The sequence below is a fragment of the Quercus suber genome, unplaced genomic scaffold, assembly GCF_002906115.3.
Source record: "Quercus suber isolate HL8 unplaced genomic scaffold, Cork oak 2.0 scaffold_959, whole genome shotgun sequence".
In the NCBI taxonomy this organism is placed as follows: Eukaryota; Viridiplantae; Streptophyta; class Magnoliopsida; order Fagales; family Fagaceae; genus Quercus; species Quercus suber.
In genome coordinates, this window is record NW_027070379.1 from 59,315 (window position 1) to 82,505 (window position 23,191).

Consider the following 23,191-nt stretch of genomic DNA (forward strand, 5'->3'; position numbering starts at 1 on the left):
TAATATTTTAATGGGATAGAGAAAAAGATAGAAAGTCTGTTGAAAAGTGTATTTGAAAAATCAAATAGGTAAAAGGTAAAAGTTACTGTTCATTCTTCAAACACAATCAAGTAGATTGTATTCTATAATTGTACTATTGCATATGTATGAGATTATAAGTTTGTTATCTGTATATATTAAGAGGATTCAAAAAGTTAGTTATTACTTTTTTTACTATCAAAAATACCGCTAACCTAACTAGATAACCCTTATTCTTAAAAAATAAAAAATGAGGTTAAAATTGTAATTTAAAAAAATTTAAAAAAAAAAATACACTACAAGAGAAACTTTTTTCCTAAAAATTAGCACATTTTATTTAAATATATCTCAGACACGTTTGATATTTTTTTTTTCCTAAAAAGTAGCAAACACTAAACCAAGGGTAGTTTCTTAAAAATTCCTTTCCGTGTAAACTCACTAACAATAGAAAAATTCAAATTAAAAAACCAAAAAAACTACCACATAATTCTCTGTATAACTTCCCACTAGAGTCCAAATAGATTCAAACTTCTCTCCTATTTCTAAAAAACAAAAAATCTTTTCATCCCACGAACACAAATAAAACCACCACCCCCTACTCGTTCCCAAAAACAGTTATTTCCAACACTTAACATTTCTCTCCCACCTATTAGATTGAGGAAAAAGTGCTTCTACCCTCACTCTTAACTTTCTTCCAGCGTCTTTAAAAAAAAATGGTTTTGGAGCATGTTCAAAAAAACTGTTCATACAAATTGCTTTATTCTCTAAAAGAAGGTATGCAATATTTATTCTCTTCATCTAATGAGATTCTTCCTTATTTATAAGTCCTCATTTTTTTTCATGATTGAAGTTTACTGTTCACCTAAATTTCGCCTCTTAGTTGCTTTTCAGGGACAAACACTAAACAACTTCTCCATTAGGCCTATAAAATCCAATTAATTCTCATGTAACTTTTGTGGGTTTGATTTTTGTCTTCTCAATTTGAATTCACAATGGACTTCTTCGATGGTCAAATAAACTCATTTCTTCCGTTAATAATAATTTCTTACAGCCAAGTCTTTTCCCTACAATAATCCTTTTTATTTTTTTGGAAAAAAAAAATATTTTTAAATTATAATAGAGGCAAATTATTAACCTTTACTCAAAAAAATAGAAGAGCCTCGGAGCACGCACTCAGCCTTGGAGCACACACTATGAGTGCGTGCTCAGAGGCTAGTTATTATTATTTACATTTTTTTTTTAAGAGAGTTTCAATCTATGACGTCCATTCTTAATGATAGTTTTTTATTATCAGACCAAAACATCAATCAGATTTTGGTATAGTGAGGATCGAACCTCAGATTTCTTATTTAACTATCAAAGATTTTATCAGTTGAATTAACTGGAACTCACTATCATTATCTATCTATACTACTATTTACAGGGTTTCCCCTGTTTGGACTGCATTTTTTTTTTTTGTTCCAAAATACCCCTATAACCTACATTTAAGTAGGGCTAAAACTTGGTAGAAATGCCTCTTTAACTCCCATGTAAAATACTATTTACAAAATAAGACCACTTACTCTCACCTAAAACATTTCCTACAAAATAGGAAATCAAATATGCTATAATCGCTCCTATCAAAACATAGTACTTATAAATTTTAAAAAGATAGTTTCTTTCTTTATTTCTCTTTTTTTTTATTTTTTTTTTTTTTAGCCATCTAAATCCACGTCTTAGTTTTCTCCCTCAATCCCCTTATTTGGTCATCCCACTTCCATTTTTTTCCCCCTGAATTATCCAACTTACAATTAGTTTCTCATCCACATTTTAATAGACAGTTACCACTCTTTTTTATAATAGTTTATATATATATATATATATATATATATATTTCAAAAAAAAAAAAAAAAAACAATAACTCCCCAAAACATTATCCAACCAAGCTACCATTTTCTACTATAAAGATGATTACAGTATATCAATCAAAATTCAAAACTAAAATTCTCTGCTTATTTGAAGACAAAAAAAGAGGTAAGCTTTCGGTGAATTACCCCAGTGCTAATTTGTTACAGAATGTAAGTAATAGAGGTGAGAAAATTAAATTGTCGATGTTTAGGTATCTACTTTATGATTTTGATGTGTTTCTTAGCCGGTTTTTATAAATATTTGCACTCCTCTCTTTCTTTGTGATAAAGTCAAAGTGCATAGTTGAATTGCTTCTCTATTAAAAATCCTGAAGTGAAAATTTTTCAAAACTGGGTTGTTTCTATCTGATTATTAGCGAGCATTTGTTGAGATTTACTTTTTATTGTTAACATCTTCTCTCTCTGTTACAATTTCTTAGTCCCTATTAAGCTCTAAAAAACAAATATGTTGAATTGAAAGTATTGTACTTTGGGAAAAAAATGGAAGAGCTCTAAAAAACAAATATGTTAACTGCAACTTCAAGTTTATTAACATTTAAGAATTGAGGCTAGATATTAGTTCAAGTTTATTTAAGATTTAAGTAATAAGTTGGGTTGAAAGATAAGATTGATGTGTTTGATTTTCAGTGCACTAATCCTTTAAATGTATTCCCTATTCAAGATACTCATGTTATCAGGAGTGGTATCAATCTAAATAAGGGAAGAAGAGCCCAAAGTGCAACAAAGAAAGTGGAATACATTTGGAATGATTTATGGTCAACCAAAGCACAAAAGAGTGTATAGTAAACCTTTAGATTCTAAAAAAAGAGTTATATAAAAATTCAAATGGTTTACGTCTTTGTAAAAAATAAAAATAAAATAATAATAATAAAAAAACTACAAAAAAATATATTTCTTATTAAATAGACTGATTCGCAGCCCTCTATTTGTGTCTTTGTACCTTACCCATTGGAACCGTTACCTCTCTAAAAGTTTGTTTATGATAGTTAGATTGCACACATTGAGAACTCTTTGGCTTCTGTAATCAGATTCCAGGTTAGAATATAGATATCTGCAAACTTCTGTTTTGTCCATTTCCTATTTTTAATACCAGTGTTTCTTCTTTATTTTTGTTTTCGTTATATGTACAACTTTGGGAACGAAGATGTAACATATGCTAATGTATATAAGGATTAAAATAAAATATTGTGTCTTATGAAAAAGTTCCAAAATTCTTTGATATGTCGGGTTTGACACTGTTGTCTGTTGGATGAAGGAAAATGGTTTTATATGATGCTATGAACATGTATATATGGTTCTAAACCGGCGCGGCGCTGCTGGATGCTTCTGATCAATAGAACCGGTATGTATTTGTGCATTATATCTATATGTATGTGTATGGACCCCATGATTCGGTTCATAATGATATATTTTTAATTAAGTTTACATTAATGGCACAAATGTTCTTTTTTTTCTTTTTTTTCAAAACTAGGTTGTTAGACATGCATAACCCATTTGTGGAGAGATTTCTTGAATTATCTCAAAAGTCCAAATATAAAGTCCAAATCTCTCTCTCTCTCTCTCTCTCTCTCTCTCTCTCTCTCTATATATATAAATAGATAAAGCTGAGAGAAAATCCAATTAGATTTTAAATTAGAATTCAATTTGAGTCTAATTTTCCACGTGTCCTATGTAATTTAAGCTTTTAAATTTTTGTGTCAAGTGGGTTAATTTAGTGTAAAAATTGGATTTCAATTAGAGTTTAATTTTACACTATATGTCCCATTTAATCTAATTTTTTTTAATTTTTATGCCAAGTGAATTAATTCAGTGTAGAAAACGAGGAGTCCAATACAAATAAACCATGAAAAAAAATCATATATCTAACTCTATATATAAAATTAGAAGAAAAGAGAGTTTGAATGATTTTATATTTATGAGCCATTTTTTTGTGTAATAAAAAAAAATTCAAATTTATAAGTTATTTATGCTGTAAGGACTGGAATTGTGGCACAAGCCCACTTAGAACAGTATGACCCAGCACAACAAGCTCAAAACAATAAATTTGTAAAAGAGTAGGTTTAATGAGCTAACTACAAAGCTAAACGAATTCGGGCTTAGGAAAAATGGGGCTAAGTTTTGGTTATATATATATATCTATATATAACCAAAACTTAGAGAAAATTCAATTAGAATTAAAATTGGATTTTTCGTTTGTTAGCTTTTTATAAAAATTAATTTTTTTAGATTTTTAGTGTTATTTTTTCTTTAAACTAATGTGCATTTGTTTATACTGTTTTTATTCAGATATTTTGAATGCAAAGATCTTGAACCTAAAAAATTGTATTGAGCTGAATGATCTCATACACCAATTCCTATCCAATTTAGGAGATACTATTGGGTCAATCTATTCTTAATATTATGTGTTGTATTTAGTAGAATTTCAAGCACAATAATTGTGAATTGATATTGTACATGTAGTATCCAATAATGATTTTCAAAATTATATACATAAGAGCAATGTAATGAGAAACTTAGTGTAACTAAAATCATAAAAATTGTAAGGAAAAACCATTTTAGTACCTCTAAAGCTAACATCAATAGCACCACTTCAATTTATCATTTCCATGCGTAAGCATGTGTTACATACTAGTTTACATAAATGTAAACTCCTCATCTTAAGTAGATAGTTTTCATTTTTTTTTTTTAAATGGTAATTAAATTACAGTTTTTCAAGTCCCAAGCTGAAGTAGATAATTTCATATATATAGAGCTATGCAATATCATCACAAGGTAAGTTCAAATATTGCTTCCACCAGTATATGCTTCTTATGTACTGTACATATCATTATTGTGTACATTTTAAAGTGTCTATTAATAAAACAAAAGTAACACATTTTGTATTTTTGCTCATATGTTCATGGCAAATACTGCTAGAAAGCAATTAGAATGGGCAACACAAAACAGAGCTCCACCAACTTCACCATAACCCGCATAATTTTTTAACAATATGACCAATTCCATGTTTCTAATGTAGTGAATTATTTTTCAATTTGACCTAATGTAAATATTTCAAGTTTTTACATTGATTCATCAACCTTTTCTTAATAGCTTTTGTTAAATTTTTTTTCACTTTATGGAACTTTATAAGATTTGTTCAGAGGATTTTTTTTTTCCTCCCCATGAAGGTAAATACTGAATTATAGCATTATCTTCCAATTATCAAAACATTGATCACTGCATTAACAAAATTGCCAAAAAAAAAATGATGATAATTACAGAATACTAGCCTATGAGCATGCACTCATGTGCGTGCTCAGAAGCTCTTCTATTTTTTTGGTAAAAATTAATAATTTGCATCCATTATAAATTGGGTTACTATATTTTTAATCACAAAAATACCTAAAGGTGTGATGAGTGTTATATATAAAAAAAAAAAGGTTAATAATTTTAATATTTAATACAAATGCATAACACTCATCACACTCCTATGTATTTTTGTGATTGAGAAATGTAGTAACCCAATTTATAATAGATGCAAATTATTAATTTTTACCAAAAAAATAGAAGAGTTTCTGAGCATGCATGTGAGTGCATGCTCAAAGGCTACTTATTTACTTAAAAGTTTTTTTTTTTTTTTTTAAGAATACTAAGTATTTTTTAAAACACACACACGGTGAGGGAGGGGAAAGTTTTTTAAAGAAACTTACAATGATGTATTTCCAAAAGGGCCTAACTTTTGAATACACAACACAGGCTTTAAACCTCTTTAACTCACACTCATTTTCCAATCTGGGATTAACCCACTGTTTTTTCTTTTAAGAATACTAAGTATTTTTTAACACACACACACAAGGAGAGGAGAGAAGGTTTTTTAAAGAAATTTACAGTGATGTATATCCAAAAAAGCCTAACTCTTGGATACATAGCACAGTTTTTACTTAAAAGTTTATTCTGATACACAGTCTACAACTTTTAATTAATTTATTAATGCCTAGTAGTGGACAAACATCTCCCTTTTCACGAATTCTAGAAATACTTGAGCAAATCTTAGCTGAAATTCTATCCCTCACCCAAATTAAAATAAATAAATAAATAAAATAAAATAAAATAAAAAAAGAAGAAGAAGAAGAAGAAGCTAGGGTCTTTTACTTATTTTATTTTATTTATAATGACTGGAGGATTCTAATCTAGCTCAGTAGCCAGTCAAAAAAAATACCGAATTCTTTCAGTTTATGTGCTGGGCCGGCTATGTTCAAGTTCAACAATGGGTTGTTGAAACTTGAAACACACTTACCAACAATATGTCTAAGTTAATGCATTTCGGAGAGAAGCCGCAATAGGCAGCTTTTCCTTTCATTTTTAAGCTTAAATATTGGACTTGGCGGACTAATTAGGAAAAGATGGAGTTGGCAATGAATGATACAGGAATATGTGAGTGTGCTAAAAACTAAAAAGGAAAGAAACCTGGTTTAGAAGTGGCACAGTAACACAGTTATGTTTTATTTTATAGGGGGCTGGTTCGAGTTTGTCTTTATGTACTGTTTGGGTTGTGATATTTAATTCCTTTCATTTCTTTTGCTCCTTTTCTGGTGAGTCGTAAGTCATAAGGGATATGTAATGATACGACACCTGCCCTGAAAGAGCACTATATATGAGTTTCAAAGGAAATAATGGTTTTGCATTCAAACCAATGCATAAGCATTTACTTGATCTCTCTCAAGCGAGAAGGTATCTTCTGTATCCGTCTCATGCGATCACATGCCAATCTAACATGTGTCGCATGAGACAGGAGCATATAAAAATTTTGCCCCTCAAGTATTGTTGACAAATGGGTTGTCATTTTTTTAGATCTCCTTCTAGCTCTTGACCCAAAACGTATAGTCTGAAAGGACTATATAGAGTTATAATTATAACTAGATGCAAAATCCCTAAATCTAATAAGGATTCCTTAAATCCACAAAAAAAAAAATGTTTGGAATCTACTACAAATATATATATATATATTATAAATATTTTAAAAAGCTCAATTATATTTAGAGTGAATTGTTTTACATATTGCAAGTCTAAAGCTCCAAAATTACATAAATCATTAAAATTTTTGTTAATGATAAAAACAAAATACCATGTCTTGTCTTTGCATTAGACCCCTCTACTTGAATGAAACTCAATCTCTAGTTTGTTCTACTTGAATGAAACTCGATCTTTAGTTTATCTAGAAAATGAAAAGATACTTCGTATATTTCAATAATTTAAAATAGTTAAACATCTCATTATAGACAATACATGAAATAGTAAATGATGCGAAGAGATTATGACTTCGACTTTATTGTGCAATCCATATAGCGTTGTAGAGTCATAAACATCAATACCATCCCCACATTAAACAGAATTCAATCTACGATAATAGCAAGAAACTTTACCAAATTAACTTGGACCTGTTAGAGCATACCGTGAATATAATTTGCCCAAATCTAACTGTAATATCGCTCTCTGCAAGACTTTGGATTCAGAATGGGCCTTGCAGTATCTTCAGTAATAAATCCTGTGAACTGCAAAAATTGCAGACAAATGCATCGCAATGGTCCACCAAAGAGATCAGAGATCACTTTTTTCCTAAGTTTGCCTAGTAACCCCACTAGTCTCCTCATTGCCACAAGCACAAATAGAGTTTTGATTCGCATCCCACAAAAATATAAGAATCTAATAATGCATGCAGATACATGGTTCTTACATATCTATGTTCTTGTTGATCCCATGAACTCCCTGAACAACTGTTAACATATTTATGATCTTCTAGCTCAATGCAATGGAGTGAAACATTTTCATTTGTAACATAATTCTACCAAGAACAATCTACTTCATTTTTTTTCCCAAAAAAGGAACACAGTGTAATTCAATTTCCTTAATTACAAAAAGAAGTCATAAGTTCCCTGCCAAATTAAAGCCTCACATTTTCACATGAATCAGCAAATTTAATGGTCTCAAACAAAAGAACTTCCTTAAGTCATGAACTTTCAATTTTCTACCCACACACAAGAAGCATAAACTATATCAAACCATTTAACGGGGAGCATATCCAACAATGACAAAGGACTTGCAATTTCAGCTCCGGACAAATGCCACAGTGGCAACACGTGATCCCTCAGATCCACCAAACATGAATGTTGGATATGAACGAATGTGACTCAGGTACCGAAAAGGAGGATCTCTGCCTGCTTCTTCATCCTTCTCATGTTCCTGGGACATACCAACTCTTCTTTGATTGAAACTTTCCACTTCTTGCACCAATTCATCTTTTGTACTATTACACGATGTGATCACCTAAGAAATTACCATAATTATCAATAAAAGGAAAGAGAGAACGTCCAGTGGAGTAAGAAAATATTGAAAACATAAAGCCACAAACTGATACAGTACTACAATTAAGTAATAGAAGCTTCAAGGGCACAATTCCAGTAACAAATATTAGCTATGGTGAAGAACTGAAGAGGCTTACTAATATTCCACCAGATGCCACCAATCTTGAAACTGAATCCCAGTACATCATCCTGGAAATCAGAAAACATCAAGTCCATAATTTCTCAGTCCCACTGGTAGATGATCAAACGGTTCACTAAAAAGAACTAGAACACCTAAAAGGATGGTAACTTTGTTAATCTTGTTAATTATAAATAGACATTGTAAATAATCCAAATACAAACACTAGAATTCATGACATAGTAATCACCTTTATGATTCAGTGTTATCTTTCTAACTTTGTCTTCTTAAATTTTTTTTTTTTTTCTTTTTTGTGTGTGAGGGTGGGGGGGAGGGTTGTTCTATACAGGAAATGTTCAACATTTGCTTTGCAGAAAAGAATTTGTCAAATGTCAACAATCAGAAGATAAGAAATTAAGAAGCTATTGCTAGACATTACTGACTTGAAAGCCTGAGACATAAGCTCCCCCACATCCCTCACCAACATTCTACTCAAAATCTCCATAAAAAGGTAAAATCAACAGAGAAATGGGATCATCTAGCTTCAACCCTCTTGAACTATGGAAAAGGAAAATGCATGGTGGATATGCATGTCTAAATCCAATACTTCTAATTTCTTCAAAAACTCATTCTGCGAAATAAATAGATCGAACATTTGCAATTCACACGGCTGTAAACTTTCTCAATATCCAACATACAAATCACTGTCATACTTGGCTTTTCAAATTACTATCCAAGCACTCATTAGTTACTAAGTAATGAATTTAAGATTTGCCTCCCTAAGAATAACAATTCGAGCCTCGAAAATTAATGTGCCTGACACTTCCAACCAGACTAATAGGCATGAATTTTTTTAAAAATATTTTTATCGTTATTCTTTAAAAATTAATGCAAAAAAGGAGGCCCTGAAATCGCTTGAAGAGTAAGATTTTATTATCATGAAAAGAAATGGAGACCCCTAGTATGTGTACTAGCAAAGCATAGAGATTAAAGAAAAGTACAACAGTCAACAAAACCTAACAAATTAGAGAAGGAATAACCACTCATTGTAGCCATCCATAAAAATTAGCTTCACCACCATCATAGATCACTCCATGCCTTCAAATGTCCGATAATTCATTTCCTTCCAAATGATCCACATGACACACAGAGGGATGCTTTCCAAATGTCTCCATCACAGTATCTAGCAAACCGCCCCTTCCAACAAGCGAACAAATCAACCTCTCTTTGGCATAACCCAGTGCACCCCAAATAAACAAAGAGCTAAAGCCCAAAGCTCTCTAGTCATAGAGCAATGTAGCAGCAGGTGATCAACAGACTCCCCATCTTGTTTACACATGCAACACCAACCCACTATGATAATACCTCATGGTCAAAAATTTTCAATTGTAAGGATCTTCCCTAAAGCAACAGACCACCAAAAAAAAAAACCCTACTTTGAGAGGGGCTTTTACCTTTCAAATACTCTTCCAAGAAAAAATAAATGCACCCCCAACATGCAACACTTTGTAGAAGGCTTTGACTTCAAAGAGCTTACTTTTTGTTCGCATCTAGCAGATAGTGCCTTCTTCATTCCTTCTAATATTATAGGAATAAATTAGGGATAAAAATCTTCCATCAATCCTTGCTCCAATCATGAAGGGCTTTATAAAAAATGACATCCTACTGAATCTGATTCGCACTCCAGCGTATTAAATCTGCTACTGCAACATCTTTCCTATGAGCAAGAATATATAAACCAGGAAACAGCTCCTTAAGAATCCTTTCCCCATACCATCTAAGTCCCAATCAAATGCCCAATTAAAGGTAGGTAGTAGGAGTTTTGTTTTGGCTCCCAAGTGAGAATGATAAATACACAATGCACCATCCTTGCTGCTACATACGTTGACCGCATGCTCTCATCTTTTGAAAGAAAGATGTACAGTGGCCTTCTTCTANGATGTGAACATATACAGATTTACTTTTGAATGGCTTGTAGCACTGCAGGAAACATGAGTCTATACATTACCTTTTGACAGGGCCATCGGGATGCAACCCAATGGCGTCTAAAGTCCCTTTGTCCATGACGAGTTGAAACTGTCTTTCTAACTTTGTCTCAAGGACATCATCAACCTTACATATAGAGTGACACTGTTAAAGTTGTCTTAAATAATGACATAAGAATTAAGTGTAAAAGCATCAAAGACGGAGTTTAATTTGTTATATACACTGTATAAACAAAATGAAAGTCTTTCGGGTTTGCAATAATAAACTGATGTATAACATTTGAACTGTGATAAAAAATCTTATAATCACAGGACATGAAAAAGATCCAGTTTGAAATTAATCTGGCATTAGCGTCTTAGGGTTCTAGGAAAATAATATCACTTAAACTGAGCTTTCAATCAAAGCTTAAATAGAATTGAACCAGTATCCTATCTAGAGCATTTAGATTTTGTTGATTGTCAAAGCAGGCCAAGAAAGTAAATTTTCATTGTATTAGTATCTCAGAAAATTACAAATGAAAGGATTCCATGTGTTGGATTTGTAAAATAGCATTCCTTTTTTCTTTTTTTTTCTTTTCTTTTTTTTTTTTTCGGTATAGAGAATTTTATTCAACAAAAAGAAATTGCAGCATACCAAAATCACAGTCTACAATGACAACAAAATTCTTATTGTAGCAACAGAAAGGAAAATATTAGCTTCAAAGCGCCAAATAAATTCCAATTCATTATTCTGTTTTATCATTGTCTAAAATCCACAAGTTTAGCAAGAAGAACCACCATTCTACCTACCTTTGTACATTTCCAGGTTGAAGAGAATCGTAACATATAAAAGATTTTAGTGAAAAGAATAATTAATCTTTTGTGTCCACAGCTGGGCTTAGCAGAAGGATTATAAATTCAAAATATTAGGTACAAAACAAACCATTGCATTAACAACTAACAATTAGAATTAGTGAAAATTCCATGCAGGATTATAAATTATCAAAACTCCAAAATATTTCAAAGTTTAGTCCTACCAAAAAATTAATATTGGCAAATCCATCACGATCAGCAAGGCTTCGAGCAAGCTGAACTGCCCCTTCACTATAATCAGTTCCAGTTAAATGAGAGAACCTGAACCCAAAAACACCATGAGTACGTTCATTTTAGTGTAAGCTAATATTGAAATTCTAAATAAAAATTTACACAATGTATCCTGTTTTTTTTTTTTTTGGATAGATAACGTCAAGATATTATTAATAAAAGTGCCAAACTGAGTACATTGGGATGTACTCAGTTTGGCACTTTTATCAGATGTACTCAGTTTGGCACTTATCTTGGAAGCAAAGACCGCAGATGGCATTGTTAAAGAGATATCCTTATTGAGGTTAAATCTATCAATTAAAAAGTTACATTTAACATACACCAATATCTATTATCTTGAGCTTATCACTTCTATCTAAATTTTCCACCTTTTCAAGTTTTTATTCTTCTACTCATGTAAATCACACAAATTATTTTTTTGGATAAGTAATAGCAATTCATTAAAACTCAAAAAGTGTATACAGTACTAAGGAAAAACAGCAAAGAAAAGGATACAAGCCGGAAGATTATTGGCAACTACATAAAGAATCTAAGAACTCCATCAAAGAATACGTCGAGAGGGTATATGACTTTGAACCCTATTCATAAAGGGTCTTCAGGAAAAGGAACTTAAGATTATGCAAAGTTAACTCCTTTCCCTCAGCACGTTCGATCAGGGCCTTTCTCATTAGGATATTGGAATACAAAATATCAAACATTGAATTTACCAATTCCAATTCCCAATCATTGAAAGCTCTAGCGAAATTGACATTCTAAAAGCGCGTGCTCTCTTCATTTTGAAGCTTCAAACAAGAATTAATATAGGCATCTTCATCATCTGCAAATGAGTACAAATCAGGGAGCATTCAAAGATTGGTTCCCACTCCACTTATCATGCCAAAATCTTAAACTGTTACCATCCCCTACTTGAAGGTGGACATGATCTACAAAATCCATCCCAACTCAATACTCCTCCATAAACTACAACCATAAGTACTACGCAACCACTATTTTGACCAACAACCCCAATCCTCCCATACTTCCAAGGCAGTAACTCATCTCCACAAATGAGCATCTTCCTCTGCAGACCTCCATAACCATTTGCTTAAGATAGATGGTTGAAAGTGCTGAACTGGCTAACCTTAGACCACGTTGTATTGGAGAACACAAGTATTCCAATCTACTGGATGGAATTTGAAATCATCACCAAATCATTCCCACAAAAAATCTTGCTACAATCTTTCTAATTTATTAGCTACATGTAAAGGTATGGAGAATAGAGAGAAATAATAAGTAAGAAGACTAGACAATATACTTTTTAGAATAGTTTCATGGACTGGGTTGCAGTATTAGGCTTTCATTCTTTTCTTTTTCCAGTCCATGGTTTCATGAACTTTTGTACTTTATGCTCTTGATTTGTACTTTGTTCCTGATGTTTATTTCTTGTATACTCAGGTGACACCCTTCTTCTTTTTTTAATATATTTCTTATTACTTAAATATATATATATATATATATACTTCTTATGATAGTCAGCCTACCCCACCTTGGGCATAAAGTTTCTAACCACCCTTAACCTGTGGTCCATCTTCTCAAGAATGAGGTTTCAAATAGTTCCTGCCTTAAAATATGACCCCAAAGGCATATCAAAATAAGTCATTGTTTAGCTCTGAATATTTCAACACAAATCTTCAGCCAGATCTTTTTGTATAAGTAACTTCAGCCATAGTTCTGGTTTTTTTATAGTTAAAAAATTTTAAAAATTAAAAAGAAAAAGAAAAAAGAATATCTTCTTTTTTTGAAATCACTTGAAAGCACAGAGAAACATATGTGATATACAGGAAATGTTCAACATTTGCTTTGCAGAAAAGAATTTGTCAAATGTCAACAATCAGAAGATAAGAAATTAAGAAGCTATTGCTAGACATTACTGACTTGAAAGCCTGAGACATAAGCTCCCCCCACATCCCTCACCAACATTCTACTCAAAATCTCCATAAAAAGGATAAAAATCAACAGAGAAATGGGATCATCTAGCTTCAACCCTCTTGAACTATGGAAAAGGAAAATGCATGGTGGATATGCATGTCTAAATCCAATACTTCTAATTTCTTCAAAAACTCATTCTGCGAAATAAATAGATCGAACATTTGCAATTCACACGGCTGTAAACTTTCTCAATATCCAACATACAAATCACTGTCATACTTGGCTTTTCAAATTACTATCCAAGCACTCATTAGTTACTAAGTAATGAATTTAAGATTTGCCTCCCTAAGAATAACAATTCGAGCCTCGAAAATTAATGTGCCTGACACTTCCAACCAGACTAATAGGCATGAATTTTTTAGAAAGATGTACAGTGGCCTTCTTCTAGTCAATCTTCAGAGCTGAGCTAGGCGCTGGCTACAGGATGACCGACTGATACTTTCTTCTTTTTTCAATAAGCCACTCTGCTGACCATATCCAACCTCATACTTAATGAAACCAGAAATCTGATTCCAGCCCCTTAGAATATGCATCAAAAGGCAAACTCCATGAGAACCAGCAGCAGACTTATACCATACTTTGTAGCTACAACTCATCTCCAAAGTGCATCCTTTCTCCATTATCATTTTTCTTTTCTTTTTTGACTTCTAATATTTGTTCTACTGTGAATTGTCTAGAGTTCTAGATACATTTAGCATTCACTAATTTTTATTGTATTATTACTTCTTTTTTGTTTGGGCATTTCCTTGTATATTTCCCGGGTAATAGGAGCTTGCCACTTCTTGTGCTTTTTAATTGAATTTTTATAACATCATTTTTTTTTAATTACTCCAACACCTCCAAATTCATTTTTGTTCCAAGTTTTAAGATCTTCTATAAAAAGGCTTTAATTTACCAGCCAATATATGATTAGATGTGTCATAAAAATTGTAACCATTCCAACAAATCTGCACCTTCTCTGCAAAACCTTCCATCTTCAACCACACAGTTTCAAGTTTAGAAACCCCTTTATCTTTCAATACTCCATCAAACCTCTAGCACAATTGGGCTATGATCAGACACAGGCCTTGCTAAATGAATCACGTTTGGTAGTGCTCCTCCTGATTTGGAGACGCTAATATACAATGAATACAGGACATAGAGGGCAGTTCACCATTATTTGACTATGTATATGCCCCCCTAGCAAGGAGACATGAAAGCATTTGATTTTGGTTATTTTCTCACTTATTGAGGTATAAAGTGTCTCTAAGAGTAAAACGAAAAAATAAATAAATAAAAAGTTGAATTATATCTTTAGGGATCAAGGGTGAATTATATCTTTAGGAATCAAGGATGATTGTACAAGACAACCATATGATCGGAGCCCAAGCTCCTTTACAAAAAAATTTATGAAAATTGAGTTAAATAAAAGAAAATTAATACACGTGGGTTTGGGTTAATTGCACTTTCCAACTTAAAACTACAAGAACATTTACAATGTTCCATCTCAAGTTCAAAATAATTTGTACTGCGCTACCTAGCATTTAAATTAACCTTAGAAATGACATTGTGGTCATGCCCATGACATGTCACTGAATTTGCAATAAAGAACCCTCCCTCCCTCCCTCCCTCAAGTAGAAGCAAGAACTAACATTTTTACACAACTTTCTCCTAAACAAATCCTCCATGACATTAAATTCCTAATCCTTGAATTATCTTGCAACCAAAGCTATCCAAGATGAAACATTTTATATAGTTATTAACAAACAACTTATGAGCATTGCTTAAAATGCATTTCATTTACATATCAATCAATGAAGCCCAAGCATACAGAGAAAATCTAAACAAATTCCTAAATCTTGTCGAGGAACACCTTTTCCCCATCTGGCTACTTGATAAGTCTATGCCAGACTTAGCACAAAGGAGAAATAAAGTTATTACTTATTACCCTTAAGGCCTAAATAGTGCACACAAAACTAAATCCAGATGAACAAATAGTCCACAACCTGGTAACCTTCGTCCCTGATCACTACAAGAACTTTGATTAGATCCTCATCAATGCCGCAAGGCACAGGCAACAAGTGATAGGACCCTAAGATGTCCACACTTACTAAAGTGTTCCTAAGTGGTGACTGTAGGCCCATAAATGGATAAATATTATGGTTAAAGCTTTGTTAAGAGAGGGAGTATTGGACAGTGTATTTTGGGTAGAGTTACTAGTAAGGTTGGTTTCAGAGAAAAGATGTAGTGAGGGGAAAGTTGGTTTCAAAACCAACAAGTAGTGAGGAGAAAAGTGCTTGTGTCAATAGCAAAAATGGCCATTTCAAGCTCGAAAGGTTTGGAGAGATAATTGGTAGGTAAATGAGTCATTTTACTAAAGCTCCATTCACTTGCCTCCTTTATTATGTCCATTTAAACAATTAAACTAAAGAGGAGATATTGCAAATCATTTTAAAATTAGGGTGTTAATTGTATTTATAATTTAAGGAGAACATTGCAAATGTTCCAATAGAAGATTATTAACATTCATTATAGCAAGACTGTTTGAATTAATTTTTTTTTATAGGTAATCAAAGAACTATTATTAATGAGTAAAAAATGAATAGTACAAGTTGTTCATGATGATGAACAACAAGAAACAGATGAAACAAACAGCAAAATAAAAGAGAGGGAAATCAGAAAGTTAATCTAAGGGAAAACATAAACTCTGAAAGAGACGAAGAATCAGTAAAACCCCAACAATGAGACCACTCAACAAGACTACGCTGACATAAAACCTTTAACTCATCCCACGTCTTCTTTATGTTCTCAAAGGAGCGATGATTTCGTTCCAATCAAACAATCCACATTAAGCACACTAGAATCAAATTCCAAATATTCAAGTTATGCTTCCCAAGCCACCGATGCCAACAAGATAACAATCCCGCCACCAACCCTAGCATAACCCAATGAATACCAAATGCCTAAAGCATAAAATTCCATAAGGTATGCGTACCAGGACAATGAAGAAGAAGATGGTCTATCGACTCCCCATCACAACAACATATACAACACCGATTTACCAAAGGGCGACCTCTAAGTATGAGATTATCCAATGTGAGAATCCGATCGTGAGCAGCAGTCCACAAGAAGAAAGCCATTCAGTTAGAAATCTTTGGTTTCCAAACACCCTTCCAAGGAAACAAAAAATTCGGAGTACCCTGTATTACTTGGTAATAAGATCGGCTGTCAAACTTACCATCACCTTTGAGCCTCCAACAAAGATGCAGCAAGCTCCCAATCTTCAAAAGCTCTATAAATCCTTAAATCCCACACTCTAACAGTACCTCCTTCCGGAATCCACAAAACCTCAAAGATGCAAGCATCCTTGGCAGTTGAACACACATAGAGCTCATGATAGAGATCTTTTAGGGTATTATCCCTAATCCACCTATCATGCTAGAAGCGGATACAAGTGCCTTCACAGTTCACCCACTACAAAAGACAGATGCTTAGAAAAACTCTCCCACCCTTCATGAATGCTTCTCTGAAGGCCACATCCATGAGTCCTCCTGCACGCTTTTGTACACCACCCCCCTTGACCCTCACCATATTTTGTGGAGATAACGCTCTGCCAAGGATGGGTAACTTCATGCCCATAACGCCACAACCATTTCCCTAATAAAGCTTGATTAAACGATGCCACACCTCTTATCCCCAAGCCACCCAATTCAACAGGTAAACACACCTTTGTCACCAAAGGATATTTAAAACTCCCCTCAGAAGACCCCCAAAGAAAATTCCTCTGAATACTTTCCATTCTAGCGGCCACAACTTTAGGAATAGTAAAGAGAGATAAAATGTAATAAAATGTAAATATGTAAATATGTAAATTGGAACACTATTTTACCTAATGCATATATAGCTAACTTCTTTTTGTGAAAAGTAAATTATTTTCTAGAATGGAGTTTTTAAAATAAAATAAAAAAGTAATAAAAAATATATAAATCAGAAAAACAAGTCACTCAAGTATACACCCAAGTATACAGGATGTATATTGGGGCAAACAATCAGTTACAAAAATTGCATAAATCTAATAAATAAAAACTAGAAACTAAAGAAATATTCCTCAAGGCTGACAGCCAGTCCAATAATGTTCTGAAAAAGAACAACTTGAGATCAGGCGTAGAACTTTCAGTATCTTCAAAACTCCTGCTATTCCTTTCCCTTCAAATGCACCACATCAAGTAATGGGGGATAAATATCCAAATATGACCATTCCAATGACGACCAAACCAACCTTGCCAGCAAGCTAAAAGCTCAACAAAGGTTTTGGCATCACCCAATAAACTCCAAACAAACCCAAAATCATGGACCATAAGTCTGAAGCAATAGGGCAATGTAGCAAAAGGTGATCAACAAATTCACCATTACATTCGCACATATAACACCAACTTGTAATCTTTACCTTTTTCTTCCTTAAATTGTCAGTTGTCAAAATTTTAACCTAAGCTGCAGTCCATACAAAGAAGGCTACTCTAGGAGGGGCCTTTGATCTCCATATGAAAGGATGATCAATAGTGATTAGAAGTCGATAATAAACACCAACCTTGAAGCCCTTTTTCTTGCCTAGTTTCCAACACATATTATCCTCCCCAATCCCTTTAATTACCATATCATAAATGGTATCCATGAAGCTCGTCAAGGACTCCAATTCCCAGTCTCGTATGCAAGGGCGGTGCCATGCCTTACTCGGGGTGGTCACTTGACCACCCTGACCAGATTTATATATATATATATATAACTTAATAAAATTGAATTTTAAATTAATACGGGTTGATGACACCCTAGAAAACAAACTTGGCCACCCTAAAAAAGCCTTGAGTACCCTAAATAAAAATTTGACCTCTCCAAAATTTTGGTCCATTGAAGGTTGAACCAAAAAAATTGTAAAAAAATGCTATGTTTGCAACATTTTCACAATATTTTTACAACTTTTTCACATTATTGTTACATGTGGACAAAAAAGTAATTTCAATGGTAGGATTAAATTAGAACCAATAACAACTTGTCATTTAAACTTCATTGTAAAAGCGTTTCTAAAATGTTGTGGATGTAACACTCATCAAAAATTGCCCAAACAAACAAATTATCCTAAAAGCCCAAATTAAATGTTTAATTTTGATTTTTTAAATTGTATTTTCTTTTTCTTTTTTTGATAAGTATATTTTAAAGGTATATTTTAAAATCACTATTTTTTTTAAACGCACATTGTCAAATAGCTAGTCTATATATTAATGCTTGCTTTAATATTTAGTTGAGTTTGTTGGATTTATGTGATACATTTTGTACATATGCATATGCACTAAAATAATTCTTGGATACGATATTGAACAATATAATGGTTGAATGCCTAAGTTGAAAATGTTGAACAAATTTATAGTTTATCCTTTATTCTTTTACTAGCACTATGGAAAAAAAATTTATATAGAAATCACTTATATTACAAGATTCATCTTCTAAGCAAATTTGTATTTACTTGAATAATTTTCTTTTAGATCTTAGGCTATAAGAAAATGTCTCGTGTTTTCATATTAATGATCAGGATGAAATAAAAATAGTATATTTACAAAGAGGCTTTTTTCAACCTTTTGACCATAACTTCCCTAAAAAAGAAATTAGTGGAGTATTGCATCGGTTTAATCCTGAACTTTATGTATTCAAGTTTTATTTTATTAAACTTGAACTTTATGTATTCAAGTTTTATCCTGAACTTTTTTTTTTTTTTGGTGAAGCCAATATATTCAAGTTTTATTTTATTAAATTTTTTTTAATTTAAGACTTTTAATGACTATCCTGAAAAAAATTCCTGGAGCCGCCACTGCTTGTATGGCCCATACAAAATGTAGATCCCAATGGAGAACCCCATTAGTGAACTGCATTATGCCACACTTGCCTCCTTAGTATGGCAAATTCTAAATAACTCGAGGTAGCATACAGCAAGAGAACTCTCCCCGCTCCATCTGTCTTGCCAAAATTTCACCTATGTTCCATCCACAACTTCATATTGAATGTGGCATGACAAAAAAGGCTAACCCTGTCTAATATTTCTCCACAAACTAACTTCATAAGGGCCAAGAACTGGGCTAGTAACCCCCCCCCCCCCACAACCTCTTCCATTCATTGCCACAATTTACTTCTATCGCCCTTCTCCATAGAGCATCCCTCTCAAGACCATAACACCACAACCATTTCCCTATCAAAGCTTAATTAAAAAGTCTCAATCTTCTAATAGCCAAACCACTTGAAGAAAGTGTAGCACAAACATTCACCCATTTAACTAGATGGAATTTAGTCTCTTCCCTCATACCACCCCATAAAAATTTCTGTTGTAGTTATGCAGACAAGAAAGAGTTCAAGGAAGAGATCTATTTTAGTGTTGAATTCTTAAAGGTCCTACATCACATATTGGTGCGGAAAATAGATATAGACCCCAAATCACACATGTTTATGGATGTTGATGCAAGAAGGCGGCCTACCCAACAATTTTATGGATGGATGATGGAGGCCTGCTTCAATTGGGCTAGATTGATTTAGTAGAACTTATTTAATTTAAGGATTTAATTTTGTTTACTTTTATGTAATTGTTTAAGAGTATTGTTATGCTTGGCTTGATTAAAAAAAAATTTGTTGGAATTTCTTCAACTGGCTTGGTATTCCAGGCAACCTTAGGTGTAGATTCCCATCTTGTCCTTTTTTTTCTTTTTTCTTCTTTTTTTTCTTTAATTCTAAAATTTTTTTGAGAATTTTGTGCTGCATCACATGCGTCCACGTATAGATACCAAATTCCTCAAATATAAGCTAACACATATTTTAGACCATCATTTGCTCCTGCTATGTGTTATCTAGGATTTTCCAATTCTAGATATGGTTCTCCAAGGATTTTCGTATGGCAATTTGCACAGCACATGTACCATGTTTCCTCAGAAAGGATTGGAACAGAATTAGTTTTCTATATTTACTAAGCATAAATTACCAGAAAAGCATTGGAAATTTCAAGCATACCCCTGCTTAGCAAGTTCTTGAAGAAGCAAACCATTGCCAGTCCCAATATCAAGAACACCCCATGTAGACAGATATTTATCACCCTGATCAACCAGCTCAGACTTGGTATCATCAACATGATTCGGTAATTGACCATGAGAAATGTCAATACACAAACCTTTGGTCCAAGAAGCAACTAATTCCATGACATCAGCTCCAAACCTATAGAAACAGAGGCAAACAAACAAAGAGATGAATTCCAGTGAATGTGATATCCTCTCAGTCTTCCATTGTTTTTTTCCCCCACCAAAGAAAAATCTACCTACATCAACAACCTAACAAACAATTAATGAAGGTCAAATAGACCAATAATATATAAGAAAACAGCGAAAGATAAAAATATCCATAAGATCATTTTATTACAGCACCATCCCCGTCATTTAGCAGATTCAAACATCTTTTCTTGATGAAATTAGAATGTAACAATCCCAGACATACCGACCTTAGTTACCTTAAAGGCCCAAGAGTAATTTAAGCTAATTCAAAAAAATCTATCACATTAGAAAGTGCATTAAATTTCACTAAATTTCAGCAATTCCTTTAGCATAGACCTAAGGTGAAACCTCAAGAATATATCACAGAGAAGATACTGAAGAAGCCATCAGCCACAGTATGTGAAGCAATGCTTCTAAACCAGAAGTTTGTATTTAATGCATGAACCTCTACAGCTCTACTTTTACTGATTGAAGTGTATCCAGTGTGTTTCAATTTTTAACTCACACTCAAGGTGTACCTATTAAGCAATCTTTCAAAATGTGTAAAATTCACTTCACACGAATTGGCTGCATTAACCGTTTTGTAATTATTCCTGTCAATTTAGAACGAAATTAAAATTTAACCATGAAACATGACTATCCTGCTCCTAACTCGCACACCTTTGACCATGTGTAACATGGCTGGATCATGCTTAAAGAAGTTTCCATATGGTCTCTTTTCCTTTAGAGTTCTACATTCCTAGGAGGTAACCCACAACCTCACCATTTACCCCATTCTTTGTAGAGGGAGGAAGTGCCATTTGATCTAAAGCTCATTGGCATATCAACTAAATATAAAAGATAAATATCGTGCAAAATAGCAATAATGTAAAAAACCAATTAAGAAAGTTCATAGGTTTCATTTTCGTAAAATAAAAAAACAAAAAAACAAACAAAGGTTGTGGAAGTATTGTAATTGACTCTCTAAGTCTCTAATCTATTGCTATTCCCACAAGTCACAACAAACATTGGATAATAACAGAAGAATTTTATATATCCAAATAAAAACTTACCAAACCTCACCGGCATGGCCATGTTCGCGAAAATTTGTCAACTCATCAGCATAAGCAGAATCCCAATAACTCTGAAGCCCTAGCATCGATTGCGCTGCTTCTTCAGTCTCTACTTCCTCCTTGTCAGAACTGCATAGATACACAACACATCATTTGAAAACCAATTTGCACGCACTATCAACCAATAATGAACAAGCTTCAACATTTCATCTCTTGTAATATTTCAAACAAATTACCTACTCCTAAAACCTCCTAACGCTATACATTTCAAAGTAAATCAGCAACCCCATTTAGCTATAGAAAATTTACGTCTAATGTATAATAGTCTTTGAATTAACAAAGATGAATTTGACAGAGCAAACCAAAATTTCAAATCTCAATGCGTATTACTCTTACTCTTACACCTTGTTCTTTTAACATATTCAGAAAACCTCATCGATGAATTCTAGAAGCTTCATATCACAATCACACATCCAAAATCACAAACAGTTTCAGAACTTCGCTAACAAAAAACAGAAACCTAGCATTGGAATTCGTAATTCCGCGACAGACATTTTTCTTTAAAAAAAAAAATCTCGGGAAACAAACAGAACGTTGGATAGAGAAGGAGATGGGAGACCTGTAATCGGAGGAAGGGGCGGGGGGGAAGTTGGCGGCGGAGAGGGCGTCGGCGGCGTCGGTCTGGCGCTGGTCATCGTCGAGAGTGCTGCCGTACTCGCTCTTGATGGACCAGGAGTCGGCGGCGACGGAGCGCTCGTCGTCGGAGATGAGATCGGAGACCACTGCGCCTCGGCTTTGCTGAGACGAGAGCTCTGGGTCCTCCGGAGCCAATCGGATACCAGCCATTTCTACTATTTCTCGTTTTTCAATACAAAGAAAGAGAGAGAGATTGGGAAATGAAACGTAAAGGTGATATTGGGATTTGGGAGTGATGAGATGAGACGCAGACTCTCTTACAGCACTGGACTAGTAGTCTATTTCTCTATTTGAATTCCGGTTCGGATCTTCCAGTTGGATCCACTCTACTATACAGAATACCACTCTATACTCTACTCTATACACTCTACTCCACTTCGGTACATATCACATCGCTGTCACGTGATCCGCATCCTTCCTCTCACCTCACAGGAAAATTATTATTATTATTATTTATTTTTATTTTTTTAAAAGAACCTCAAAGGTTTAATGTTGCAATAAGCGATGTTTGGAGGATAATAAATTCAATAAGGACAGAATGTAAACATTTTGGTTTACACCAACTAATAATGATATACAATATCAGTTTTTTACTTAAAATTTATTATAAAATTAATACATCTAATAAATTTTTTTTTTTTTAAAACTTTATTTCACGTTTCTCTTTTTTTAAAAGAGTCCCTAAAATCTCGTCTCCCTTCTCAGTTTCTTTGTCTTGCGCCACAAACCTTAACGGACTTCTGTTT

General features: G+C 33.2%; 1 protein-coding gene across 1 annotated transcript; it reads right to left on the minus strand.

The window, feature by feature from the left end:
* Window positions 1-7,744: 7,744 nt before the first annotated feature.
* Window positions 7,745-22,781, minus strand: LOC112005552 (uncharacterized). The gene is made up of 7 exons (XM_024037831.2): window positions 22,369-22,781; window positions 21,750-21,878; window positions 20,444-20,644; window positions 11,386-11,482; window positions 10,393-10,496; window positions 8,404-8,455; window positions 7,745-8,228 (listed from the first exon to the last, which is right to left on the minus strand). The coding sequence occupies exons 1-7, from the start codon at window positions 22,593-22,595 to the stop codon at window positions 8,010-8,012; spliced, it is 1,029 nt and encodes a 342-aa protein (XP_023893599.1). The 5' UTR covers window positions 22,596-22,781; the 3' UTR covers window positions 7,745-8,009.
* Window positions 22,782-23,191: the final 410 nt, after the last annotated feature.